The 14,535-nt window shown below is 37.4% G+C and overlaps 1 protein-coding gene across 1 annotated transcript; it reads left to right on the top strand.

Annotated features, from left to right (window-relative positions):
- Positions 1-541: 541 nt before the first annotated feature.
- Positions 542-2,327, top strand: tcf21 (transcription factor 21). The gene is made up of 2 exons (XM_083521608.1): positions 542-1,182; positions 1,820-2,327. Exons 1-2 carry the CDS (start codon positions 673-675, stop codon positions 1,907-1,909), a joined length of 600 nt encoding a protein of 199 aa, XP_083377734.1. The 5' UTR covers positions 542-672; the 3' UTR covers positions 1,910-2,327.
- Positions 2,328-14,535: the final 12,208 nt, after the last annotated feature.

The raw sequence follows: 14,535 nt of genomic DNA, 5'->3' as shown, positions 1-14,535 counted from the left end.
AGGCTTTCCACTAAACTTTGTGATCATTCACCTACAAAATTAGTGAGACCAGGCCCTGAGGTTGAGTGAGAAGGTCTGGGGTGCAGTGGTCCACAGAACTTCATATCAAAGTTGTTTAGTGGGGGGGGTCCACACAAAAACATCTCAAGCTTATCTTCATGGTGCTCGCTTTGTTTATTGTTCCATGAAGGGAAGTTGTAATGCTACAACATTGCAAAGTGTGCATTATGTGCTTCCAAAATCATCGTATGGGTGTGATGGTCAGGTGCATCTGGATTAAACTTTCCTAAATGATCTAGAAACAAAGCCTAAAATGTAAGTAGTGCTCTCAGGTCAGTATGCATCTTTCTCTTGAATTAATCACAAAGATTCCAGGGAAAAGGAGTCTTTTTGAGTCATTTGGAGATGATGAATGAAGTAAGAGCTACAGCCATAGTGTGTGTGCGTGTCCTCTCGTTCCCAGCAGAAGTTTCCTCCCCTGTGTAATCCCGTCCCGCCCTTGAGCGCAACACATAAATAGCCCGTTCCGACAATCCGGATTGTTCCACGTTTCATGTAAACGCTCACACCCAGAGTGTAGACCTAAAGCACGTGCGCTTTTAGGCTGCCTTGGAGCGAAAGCTCGAGAATTGTTTCTCTTTTTTTCTTCATCCATTTCTCCATCCCCTGGTCATGTCCACCGGCTCCATCAGCGACGCGGACGAGTTCCACGATGCGGAACTCCTGGACGGTCTGCTGCCGTTTGGCTCGTGCGTGGACGTCGCGGCGGGGACGTCGCGCGAAAGCGCAGAGGACAGCTCGAACGGCGAGGGTTCGGCCGCGAACGAGCGCACCGGACGCGCGCTGGGGAAGAGGCGCAAGACGGCCGCGTCCTCGCGCAGAACGGCGTCCGGCAGAGGAGGAGGTGGAGGAGGTGGTAGTGGAGAAGAAGGAGGAGAAGGCGGCGTGGCGCACGAGGGCAAACAGGTCCAGAGGAACGCGGCGAACGCGCGCGAGAGGGCGCGGATGCGCGTGCTAAGCAAAGCGTTCTCGCGCCTTAAGACCACGCTGCCGTGGGTGCCACCCGATACTAAGTTGTCCAAACTGGACACGCTGCGGCTCGCCTCGAGCTACATCGCCCACTTGCGCCAGATCCTGGCCAACGACAAGCACGAGCATGGATACATCCATCCCGTCAACCTGGTATGAGACGCGCTCGCGCTTATTCATGTATAATAATCAACTTATGCACTTTTTCCTGCGCGCCCTGAGAGATGATCAGAGTTATGCATGTCCAAAACAACATTCATTTGCATGCAGAGGTTCAGAGAACAGTGCAGAAGTTCAACAAACCGGGAATGTCTTGATGTCTTGATATTTATTTTCTTCTTCTTCTTCTTCTTCTTCTTCTTCTTCTTCTTCTTCTTCTTCTTCTTCTATATAGAAGAAGAAGAAGAAACTAGTTAGTTCTTTTGAAGGAATAGGTATCAGGCCCGAAGGTCAATTTCGTGTAAATATGACCTGCAAAAAAAAAAAAAAAAAAGAAAAGAAAACATAAATAACAATAATAAAAAAAAACGACCCTCACCACTTTGCATGCATTTTTCAGCAAATGCCAAAACGGTCCACTTTTTCTTTGTGTTTGTTTTCTTTGATGTTGTTGTTGTTGTTGTTTTTTCTTTATATTTGTGGTGGTCGTGCAGGTCAATTAAAAACAATTCTACCAAATATGACACTAATAACAAAAGATTTGAAATTAAAATAATTATAATTAAATTCATGTTTTTTGGAATAATAACAATTTATATTTTTTTCTCTCTAATTGTTTTTTTGCACGCAGACGTGGCCGTTCATGGTGGCGGGGAAACCGGAAAATGACCTCAAAGAGATGCTGAACTCCACCAGATTATGCGGCACCACCGCATCCTGAGAGGACTGTAACCCAAAATACACGGACAAACTTTTTTTTTTTTCTTTTTTTTAAGATATAAATATAGAGACCAAAAGCACATCATCTCTTGTTCTTGCAACAACAAAAAAAAGAAGAAGAAGAATGCACGAGATGGGAATTAACGGAGGGACCATGAATTGACGCGTCTTTCAATGCAGAGAATCTGTAAATATATATAAATATATAATGTACAGTTTTTATTTAAAGAAACCTTTTCCTTGCTGGCTCGAGGAACTGCAACATGTGGGTTTTATGCAATTTTCTTTCGCGCAATCACTCTTCAATGCAGACGTGTAAATAATCAATATGGAGCAGCTTTACACTTTTTTTGGTGCTGCGTAAACGTGTTGAAAAAACGACAGCATCATATTGTAAATAAAATATTTTTGCTATTTGACATTTTGCTGCTGTGGTGATGGTGGTGCAGGTTGCATGGCTTTTTTCTTCATCTTTTTTTTTCTCTTTAAATCGTTCTTGAGGGGATTTTGATGGATCTTAGAGAGTTGGTGTTTATTTATTTTTTTCCCGACCCGCGTGAACTTTCTTATCTTGTCCTCCTAAAGCGTCTGATTGCACCAGAGAGGGAGAGAAAGACACCGCGTGTGTATCGGAAAAGACTTAAGCAAAGAAAAGCATTTAAAAAATCAGTGTGCATTAATAACAGTGTTGATTCACATCTGGATTTACATCTCCAATGTTTTAGAGGTGCGCGTGCAAAATGAGTGCATGTTCATATATTTGGAATAGTTTTGCTACTTAAATAGTCCTGAATATTTTAGTATAAATGTACAAAACCTGTTCATAAAAACCACTCCAGCAAAACAAAGCTTAGAAAATAATAAAGTGAGGTATATAATTGGACTGTAATGATATTGGGTGTAAATATGTACCTTGGAAACAAACAAACAAACAAAAAACTAAATACTAGTACAAGTAGACAATACCACTCCAGCAATGGAGAATATCCAGTATGGTATTGGTGTACACACACCAATCCCTATAAGCAATCAGTTTATTTTGTGTAGAAAATACACACGCTTCACAATCATTACATTTAGTTTTAAGCTAAAAAGTATTAACGTAAAAAGTTGTCATCTTAATGTTTTTCCATCTTTGCAAACATTACAGTTAGTGTTCTTCAAATGCATGCTTTTTTTTTTCTTGCTTTGCTTTTACACTTCTACTGCAGTCAATTTAGCCTACAGCCTACACATAAAATTTTAGCTAGAAATCCTTTTTTGGGCCTATCGTTTTAGATGAATCCAAAATCCGTTCTTCCACTATCTCATTAAAAGCACAATTCTAACAAACAGCAGGCCACTGATTTAATGAGTTGGTGCTTGAGAAGGGCAGGGAATAAACCATAGAAATAAAAGATAAAGTGATGTGGCGTGGAGGCTGTTTGCAGTGAAGCGGTGTAGAGCTCTTAATCTGGTTGTTTAATTTGGCTCGGGGTTGTGACCGATCTGTTTATACCGCACGGACAGATATTTATGTTGCACTTCTCCGTGGAGGGGAGTTGCCGAGAATTACAGAGAGGACGGCCAATGTCACCTTTTACTCCGAAAAATACACTACACACCAACATTCCTGGGGTCTTTTGGCACTTTTTTTCCTTTTCTCTTTTACATTTTAAGGTGTTTGGAGCAATTTTAAAAGGTCTAATGCTGAAATATTGTACAGTTTTATTTTCTTACTCATAAAAAAAATGCTGTTTATATAAAATGCATTGTTGCTGGAGAGGTACTGCCATGTTCATGCATTTCTTACATATTTAATATGTTATTATTATACAGGAAGATGTATATAATGTATATTTAAAACTTTATTTTACTAAATTGTTTTAAATACACACTATACTCACATTACTAGATTAAAGGGGCATATTAAATGGGGGGAAAAGACAAAGGTTATATTTTACATTTTAGTGCTATAATGAGTGCAGCCTTGAACACAAACGATGCTGACATTTCAGAAAGTAATTACGAGAGTACATAACGCTTTTTGTGCTTCATATTTTTTTTTTTATACAGTATATGGGATAATACATATTATTATCCTTTTTTTTCCAGCCACAAAAATCTCCTCGCTAATAATTTTAGGCATATGGTTTACAAAATGTAACTTCTTCGCAGCATTCATCTTATACTCCTTGTTCAAGCCTTGAGATAACAAACATGCCTTGGATGATCAACTACGTCTTGGGAAAGTGAAAAAAAAAAAAAAAGTGTGAATTTCAATTCAACGCTTTTTCTGAGATCTTGAACCCTTTTCAACTTGCAGATGTACGTCCTGTACGTGGAAACATAGAGAAGGACATTTGTGACCTACAACACAGAAACCCTGTGTTTTTTCTTTTCACTTATTTTCCAACCCATTTAACACTTTTTAGCTTGTGCCCAGGACACAGGACTGACACATTTCCTCCTTCAAGCTTAGTTTTCTCTGCTCTCTCACCAAAAAGTCCAAAATCACAGAAGGAGTAAAAGATCTGATGGCGCAAAGACAATAACAAGCTCGCCGCCATCATCCATCACGTACTGTTATTATAAGGAGAAGCTGCATGGCTGATCTGAGACTGTGGAGAGCAAGGGAGGCTTTTACACACACACACACACACACACACACACACACACACACACACACACACACACACACACACACACACACAGGGCTGAGCAGTAAAGCAACATTGATCATCCTGAAATCTGTTGATAAGTCTTGAGGCGAGGTGTGATAGGAGGAGATTTACTTTAGCATGGTGGAGCTTTATGCTCCGTGACAGGTCTCTTTGATTTCATTTCAGTGTGATAGGCTTTATTTATAGATCATATAAAAATAGCAGCTTTTTGCTGTTTGGATTATTATATCTGCGTTCGTGGCCTAATTAAGTGCAATAACCAAAGCTGTCCTCTACATCGAGGCCATTTTTTAAAATAGATATTTGTTTTATAAAGTCACCATGGTAGTGTTTGCAAATGTGTCTTTTCTTGTGTTATGTCCAGGAAAATGATTTCAATCAGGATTTTTATTCTGTGGTATTACAACAAGTCCAGATACGCAGGCCATTGGCTAGGACTTGGACGGGCCAAGGGAAGTGGAAAGAAGTTAATCAGGTTGTTCAACTGGGAAACTCAAATGGCTTTATTTGGTGATTTATACTTTAGATTCCATTCATCTTCAGGAGCTGCTTCCTGGGATGTGGTAGATCCCAGGATGACTGGGAAAGACAGACTGAATTCACATGGTGTTCTCCTCACACCAGTACACATTCATTTTTCAAAATAATGGTTATTTGTCAACGTGTATGGTTGCTTTTAACATCCATGGAACCTTTCCATTGCATAAAGAGTTCTTTGTAGGAGAAAATGTTCTTCACAGTCAATAATCTCAAACATTGATCCTATTGATCTTTTTCCATATACATATACAAATATTGGGACATTTCCAGCCATATGTAGTTCTTCCCCAAAATGTTCCTACAAAGATACAACAGTAAAGGATGTCTTTGGATGTCTTTTCCGTAGCATGATGTTTTCCATTCTCTTGATATGTCCTATGGGACCTAAAACTGCTCCAGCATGACAATGCCCCTGTGCACAAAGCTCATCAGAAGATATGCTTTAGGACATGTCTACTGTAATAAATTTCATTTGAAAACACATTTTTTCTCCTCAGTTTTGACTTTGCGTCCACACTGCACTGCTGTTTTCAGTCAACAAAAATGTAGCTTTTAGAAAACACTCTCCAAAGTGAATACATGTGAAAACGGTGGCTTCAGAAAACGATGAGACATTAATACATTCCGCACTAATACATTTTCGTTTGAAACTCATATTTTTCTCCGTTTTAGCCTTCCGACCTCAGCCCTACTGAACACTTTGGGATGAATTCAGTAACTGATTACAGTTGTGTGTCTCCAGGAAAAGTCAGGTGTCCCAATACATTGGTATTCTGTAATCCATATATCCAAACAACATGTCATTTTATTTCTATTTTGTTCTAAAGTGAAGTATTTAATTCAACTATATCTTCAAAATCTTTATATAAATCCTAGATAGCCAAGTTCAACAGTGTAACGTGTGCAATCTTTTTGAAAGAATGATTAAAGCTTGGAAGGGAGGACTATATTGGACACACCACCATGCACATATAATTAACCATCAGTGTAATTAGGGAGTGACGGTAAAACCTTGCCTTCGTTCTTTGCCATTGACTTCAAGCACCAAAAGCTGTGCCTTGATTTAGGCAACCATGAAATAACACTATACTGCTAAAAATTACTGCTGAAAAGAGTACAGGCTCCTGTCAATGTTTCTCATGGAGGGATTTTTTTTTTTCTTCATTTTGAAATACCATCAGACATAATTAGCAAAATATGTAGTTACTACAGTGAGTCACTATTAGCAGTCATGAGAGCGAGGAATGTAACTCCAGGTCCGCCAAATAGCTTGAAACGGAAATGAAATGTATCAGTGTCATGTTGGAAGTGGGAGGAACGGCAGCATTTGGACACAAATCTGCTGACAATAAAGACAACATGAAGATAAGCAGGAATGTCTGATCACCAGCAAAGCTTCTCCTTAATATTTTTTTTTTCTTTTGACGGTTCTGGTGGTGGGTGTATTCGATGACTGGCTGTGAAAATCTTTTTTCTTGGCTGAATTTCCTGACTAATTCAAATAAATTTTTTTTTATGAGTCTACTTTTTAAATAAGGTTTTAATGAGGTTTGCATGTAACTGTATGTAAGGAACAAGGTGGAATGTGTATCATTCTCGAGCGCGTTCTCTCAGCACCGCTGCTGCTACGTGAATACGACGTATTGCAACACTACGGAAAACGAGGCGTGTCCTGAGAGTCACATAGAATACAGATTAACATGGCAGAGGTAGAGCTGTGACTTCCTGGACACAAAACAGGAAAATAACGTCTGGTATTATCAGAGATGGGAAGTAATGAATTACCAGACTTTACTCAATAGTTTACTTCACTATTAATTTTTTGGACAACTTTCAACTTTCCCTCACATTTTGTCAACAAAAATCTAAACTTTCTACTTTATAGTTTTAATTTATTTGGTGACATGATCAATGTTTTTTTTTTCTTTTAATTGCATGCCGTTTTCAAATGTTAATACTTTTTCAAAAATATATGAATATAATGTGAGGTCCAGTTACCAGCATGACACTAAAACAGGTAAAAGCTAATTTTTTACTTAAGTACTTAAGTTTTAATGTTTATTATGGAAAATATACTGGGTTTTATTAGAAATTGTAATGGTTTGTATAGGTCCCTACTGGTAATTTGTTATCTTCTATCAGTGGCATATGTCTAGTGCAGGGGTGCACACACTTTTCAGCATGTGAACTACTTATAAAATGACCAAGTCAAAATGATGTACCAACTATATAAATGCAGAAATTAATAAATGAATGTCATGCGATCGACGTATTGGGCACCCCTGGTCTAGTGGATACCATTAACGAGCAATAAAACACCTGTGGTAAACCTGCAGATCACATGGTATCTACTGGACACTTGCAAGGACCTTTAGGACATCATTAAATCCATCATCAAAAATCCAGTATGATTTCGCGATGGTTTCAGTGGTTTGATGGTAAGGATTTTATCACACTCAGTCATGGAAACCGTTGGTAATCGTTTTCAATGATTAATAATTGTTCATATATTGGAGGCCATTAGAATTTCAATGGTTTCTAATACATTTCAAGAGTTGGGAGCTTGTTACAGCTTGTTACATAGAAGTGTCCTCTCTCCTGAAGCCATGGTAGAAAACTTGACAGCTTTGCATGAGAAATCTGGTGGTTACAAAAATCTGACCCTAGAGATTACAGAACTCAGAACTTACAGAAAAGTTTATGTAGCGTAAGTTTAGAACAAATACGTTACTTTGTAACTTTCAAAGCTGCATTTACAGAAATAAATCAACACTCTCTGACCTACAAGATTCCAGATTTCAATAGCCCTAAATGCTATTGTATAAGGCTCCGTAATGCGTGATTTTCCTTCTGAGATCTAGTGTTTTCTAAGCAACCAACACTGTACTGAAGGCCACAAAAAGTCTTCATAAACAAACCATTGAAAGAAGATATGTATATCTTAAAACGTACATTAATTTCAAGCCAATTTTGAGTGCTTTTTTATTATTAATACGACTGCATACATTTCCCACAACACTGGGCTCTAAAGCTAAAAAAAAACTAGCTCTCTATCTCTCTTTATCCTTTTTTCCCACCCCCCTTTCATGCTTACACATACACACACTAACTGTTGCTTTAAGAGCGTCTCCCTGACTTCCTGGACGCAGCTCATCCTATACATCATGGCTGTGCTGAGACGCTCCATCACAGAGGGACCACCGTCTGAGAACACTGGGATTCGCCTGTAGAGCTAAAGGGAAAAAGGAGGGAGAAGGAGGAAGAGGAGGAGGAGGAGGAGATATTGCTCATTAGGAAAATGTAGGGGCCCAGGATTCCCATGCACTGAGGGAAGATGTCTTAATTGTTTTGCTGGACTGTTGCCCAAACGTCTTGAGAAAGAACATTGCCATTTGCTGTAGCTGCAGACACACACACACACACACACACACACACACATACACACACACAGAGCAGTGGAGAAGTGCGTATATGTGTGTGGGTTAAAGTTTATGATGGCCGCTTCGGGCTGGTATAAAACAGGACAGACATTAAATCCCTGCGTCTGGTCTCTGTTGGAGGTCTCAGTCTGCCACTGCTCGTCCTAACAGCCTTTGCTCTTGAAATGATTTCCAATGCTCTCTGTTATACATAAAAATGTCTTGGTGCCAACATCCAGTACCCACTAATACTATATGGAGTAAAGCTAGCATACAGATGACACACAGCAACTCGGCTGTATTTCACCACTAACGATTAAACCAAAGGAGACAAATATCAACATGATGGACTACATCACCTTTTTATAATACAAGCAACCTGATAGAACGTTCTAAATTGTTTAAGTAGCAGTGGTGGACAGTAGCAAGGTATCTGTAATTAGTTGCTATACTTAAGTAGCTTTTTCGTGTATCTGTATTTTACTGAAGTGTTTCCAGTTGAGAAACTTTTACTTTAACTTCACTACATTTTGCCAATTTAGTAACTAGTCAGGCATAGTTTTAAACTTGTTTTGATTGCGTTACTTATGATAAGATTGGAGAAATATGATCATATAACTCCAATCTTATCATCCCTAAACTGGCTACTTGTTACGTTTCGAATCGACTACAAACTACTGCTACTTACTTACAAAACACTAAATGGTTTATCACATGAATCTCTCCAGTCTTCTAACACGCTACAATCCATCACTCTCCCTGAGATCTCAAAATTCCAGACTTCTAGTAGTTCCTAGAATAGTAAAGTCCACTAAAGGCGGTAGAACATTCTCACATTTAGCTCCTAAACTTTGGAATAGTCTTCCGGACAGTGTTCATGGCTCAGACACACTCTCCCAGTTTAGGTGCAGATTAAAAACCTTTATTTTTAGCGAGTTCTACACATAACAACATTCACATCCCGAACCATCTAGAGACGTACCAGCGCCAATTGGATTCCACTTCATGTGGAGTTTGGACACTGGACCTTTTTGAGTGTTTAAAGGCACTGGCATGGAAACGCTGGTGTTGGATCTGTGATGATCTAAAATGTTGAGCTATTTTATAAGTTGCTCAGTAGCTCCTGGTTACATAACCTCAACTGACTTTATAAGACTGTAAAAATGACATTACTCATAATCTCATGTTAGTTCTCACTCTCCAGTGTTCTGTATTGTTTGAAGATTATAATCACACACTTGATGTCACCAAAATGAGGATGAGTTCCCTTTTGAGTCTGGTTCCTCTCAAGGCTTCTTCCTCATAACATCTAAGGGAGTTTTTCCTTCTCACAGTCACCATGGCTGCTCATCAGGGATAAATACACATCGTTCTCCTTAGCTGTTAAATTCTGTAAAGCTGCTTTGAGAGATCTGTGATTCTCTTTGGAAACATTTATATATTTTTCCGGCATGGTTTGTGCTCTGAGATGGAAGCGAAATAAACTCGGAGAAAGATCTACCCACTGATCACCTTTATTCCATCAGATTCTCTCATTAAACATTTCTACCCCCAATATGGGTGGTCTCTTCCAGGATAACCCCGCCCCCTCTACAGGGCACAAGATAAACTGATAAGGAAAAAAGTGACCTTTAAATGTGTCTTTTACACATATAGGAGATTGTGGAGTGACATGTTTGACAGCATTCTTCACCTCTATCATCAAAATACGAACTAAAAAGAACAGCTTATGGAAGAATATATAGTACTTTTTGCTCTTATATGGTTCCAAAGCAATGATGAGTCCATTAGGCATTCGTTAGTGGTTCATAGTTTCTGAATGAAAGGTTTCCTTGATAGGGAAGCATTCTCATCTTTACAGGGACCCTTTTGTGAAAGCACACAGTATCAAAGATCTCTACAAGGAGATTTCTGAAAGATGTTTAAATTAAATTAAGAATAGGAAAGCAAAAAAAAAAAGCAAAACCCTGTATGAGTCCTGGATCATCGGAAAAAGAAAAACCTGTTTGTAGCTTTCTGAACAGAATAAAATACACCATATGCACAAACATTTGTAAACACCTGGCCATAAGAAGTGCTTTTTGAATCATGCATTTCCTTGCATTTAGTTCGAATTTGCTGTTATAACAACCTCCGCTCTTCTGTGAGGTTCCACTAGATTTTGGAGTGTGCTTGTGGATTTGTGCTCATTCAGCCACAAGTGTTTTAGTAAAGTCAGGTGCTGATGAAGGTGAGGTGAGGAGGACTGGGGTGCAGTGTTCACATTCATCCCAAAGGTGTTCAGTACGCTTGGGGCAGAGCCATGCCATGCACTGAGGCATTGTCATGTGGAAACATTTCAAATCACAGTATCCAAAGACATATCCAATTGTGGTAACAGTTTGGAGAAGAAGCATGTATGGCTGGAAAATTCAGGTGTCTCATTACTTTTGTCCATATACCATATGCACATATTACATTTACACTTTAAGCTAATTTATCAGTTTTATTCTGAATGTGTCCATGTAGTAAGTCCCTGAAAAAGGCTGTAACAACATCGTGCCACTTTTGATTGCTCCAAATATCTCATCTGTCCTGACTGATCCAGAGGGGGGCATCAGAGAATAGATGCAAATCTCTCATCTTGAATATGACCACTACATTGATGGTTGTGCAATTCACACAGTAAGCACTAGGAGGCAGTGTGGTCCCAGTCATTACTCTTCTTTTCAACACTGTATTCATTTTAACTTTAAACTATAATTAAGCTTTACACTACAAACTGTTATGAGTAAAAATGCAAAAAACAAAACAAAAAACACATTGGTGAATACGTGTGACCTGCATTACTGCTATTTCTTTTGTATATAATTACAAATTATCATTGCGTTTTATTATACACAATATTGTAAAATAAATTGCATTTATACTGTATAAAATTTTGGTAAAACACCAAAAATGAAACATAATTACATGTTGAAATACAAACTCCACAGGTTAATGTATGTATGTTGGCATGTTACAAAAGAATAACAAATAGGAAATAAATAAATAATAATAATAATAATAATAATAATAATAATAATAATAATAATAATAATAATAATAATAATATGTAATTTATTTTATTTAAAGCAAATGATCCAGAAATTTTCTTTCCTATCAGAAATATTTTCTAATTTACTTTTACTGTAATATGATTCTTTACTTAATTACTTAATTATTTTAGATTTTATTCAAATTGAATTATTGCAATTTTAATGTAAAACAAAAGAATATTTTAATTGAAATATATACAAATGTTGAAATGCTAAAAATATTATTCAATAATACAATATTTTACGCAATTGAAAAACAGTTTTCAGCTGTTTACAGTAATAATGGCACCAAACACATTTTTTTTTAACATTATATAATAATCTCATGCTTTAATATAATAGGAGGCTAAAACGTTCAAAACTCAAATGCAGAACATTTTCATAAAGTATAGAGCAAAAAAATCAAGTGTCTGTTCCACAACCATTAAATGATTTAGATGCATGTTTAAAATAATAACCTTCATCTCAGGTTAGTTTGAAGATCATAACCTCCAAGAACCTGGTTATTGTTTAAAAGAAAATCAATCTACACTTAAACACTTGAATCACCGTCCACAATACTAATCTCTAGAATATCAAATGAATAATCCGTCTTCATATTTTACACAGAATTTTCAAGTTTTTTCATGCATGCAGCCATATTTTGTCTTTCTGATGAATTCTGAAATACAAGAACACACAGTATTTACATTCAAAGCTAAATTATCAGAAGAGAAATGTACTTTAAATGTGCATCGACATAGTGTAAGATTTATTTCCCCTTTATACGGTTCACTTATTTCCAGTATTTGGTTTTATTTCTTTCATTTCTCATTCATACCAAAATGGTAATGAATGCTGAACTGTGATTGGTCAGGCATCATTTATTTTATGCTGGATATTAAAATACGTGTGTAATAGTTGATACCAGCAGCATTTTTTCCTGTCTAGTCTCAGAGCTTTGCTTTGCAACATACAGGAAAAAGAACTTTTTTAATTTTTCACAATCTTTTTTCTTGTATGCAGCCATCTTTATTTTATTATATAATTTTGTGAAGGTCACATACATACATATATATATATATATATATATATATATATATATATATATATATATATATATATATATATATATATATATATATATATATATATATATATATATATATATATATATATATATATATATATATATATATATATGATTGTATAAAATGCCCTTTGGATGTGGTTGCATTACATCTTCCCTTTATTTAAGCTAGAAGCCTTCAACCTGTTCCATCATGAAAATGCCCCTGTGCACAAAGCCGGCTCCATGAAGATATGCTTTGAATTGTTTAGACTGGAAGATCTTGAGTGGCCTGCTATAGAGCTCTGATCTCTACCTTATGGAACACCTGTGGGATAAATCGAAAACCCTGACTGCCCATCAGACCTTTTCGCGTCACCTGCACCAGTACCTGACTTCACTAACTTCACTCTTGTGACTGAAACTCACACAAATCTCCATAAACACACTCTGAAATCTAGTGGAACATCTTCCCAGAGGAATGGAGGTTTTTATAACAGCAAATAGGGACTAAATGTGAAATGGTGTGTGTGTGTGTGTGTGTGTGTGTGTGTGTGTGTGTGTGTGTGTGTGTGTGTGTGTGTGTGTGTGTGTGTGTGTGTGTGTATCTGTAGGGGTGTGCAGTGCCATCTGAAGTGAGAGGGTAATTGCAAGAGCAGCACCGCCGTCTCGCCTTCTTTCTGGCTGCCATCTGCAGCCTGAACACACAGTTGTAAATTTCAAACAGGGGCCAGTAGGTCTTCTCTTTCTCTCTCACACACACACACACACACACACACACACACACACACACAGTCAATCAATGTCTCCATCACACACATATACTGATGGACACACACCATATCAGTGCCTGTCTAACACACACACTCCCTAATTATATGTGTGCATGGCTGGATTACAGCTAATTCTTATAAACCTTGTCAGATGTGAAGGGCCTTGAGATGTTTTAGCAGATCACACAAGGCAAATATTAACTGACTGTGTGTGTGTGTGTGTGTGTGTGTGTGTGTGTGTGTGTGTGTGTGTGTGTGTGTGTGTGTGTGTGTGTGTGTGTGTGTGTGTTTAAAAGTAAGAGTTTATGAGGTGTGAAATGTTTGCCCAGGTGGGGGTAATTATTGATTGCTGGGTGGGGTAGGAAAGGGGACCTCCCTCTAACGTCTTTAAAAAAAAGTAGTGTTTTATATACAATTATACTCCCTCCTCGACGTCTCGCTCTTCCACTTTCTTTCTGTCATTCCCATTACTTCTTCTCATTTACTCTTCTAGGGGAAGGAGGTGCAGTCTAAATATGGATTTAGGATACTTTTAGCATATAACCATGTCTATGTAGAGCCCCAGTTTCCTTTACACAGATATTTGTCAAAAAATACAAATAAATTGGTTTTCATTCTACAGTGTTGTTTTTTTATTATTTGGCTTTCTAATATTATACTGTACTTTGTTAAACCTTTAATGGAATTATGTACACAATAAAACACAGGGTGTGCTGTTATAGGAAATGAAAAGGCCAAGTGACGAGAGTGATTTTTTTGCTATAATAGAACGTAATGGTGTTTTTTTTTTCATCAGAATTTTTGGCTGAACAATAAAGAATAAAAACAGTTAGTTACATTAAAAATCTGCAATAAAACAGTCAAATATAGTGTTAATGTTCGGTTTGGATTCAGTTCGATCGAAGGGGAATTCATCTGCAGCTCTGACAGCACTTCCAGCTGCAGATGAATTCCCCTTCGATGAAAATGAACCAACAGCTTCTGACCAATTGAATTTAATGGCAGTATTTTTTTTAACCCAGAACTAATATATTAAATGTGATCTAAAAAAAAGGGCTTTCTTATCTATCTATCTATCTATCTATCTATCTATCTATCTATCTATCT

This window comes from Silurus aristotelis (assembly GCF_946808225.1).
Source record: "Silurus aristotelis genome assembly, chromosome: 19".
Taxonomy (NCBI): domain Eukaryota; kingdom Metazoa; phylum Chordata; class Actinopteri; order Siluriformes; family Siluridae; genus Silurus; species Silurus aristotelis.
Note: the sequence above shows the minus strand (reverse complement) of the source record. Positions and strands in the feature narration are given on the sequence as shown.

Excerpts from the sequence above, each read along its gene's own strand:
- tcf21 (XM_083521608.1), top strand. The coding sequence starts at position 673 with ATGTCCACCGGCTCCATCAGCGACGCGGACGAGTTCCACGATGCGGAA. Across the intron at positions 1,183-1,819 it reads ACATCCATCCCGTCAACCTG|ACGTGGCCGTTCATGGTGGC; the intron begins GTATGAGACGCG and ends TTTTGCACGCAG.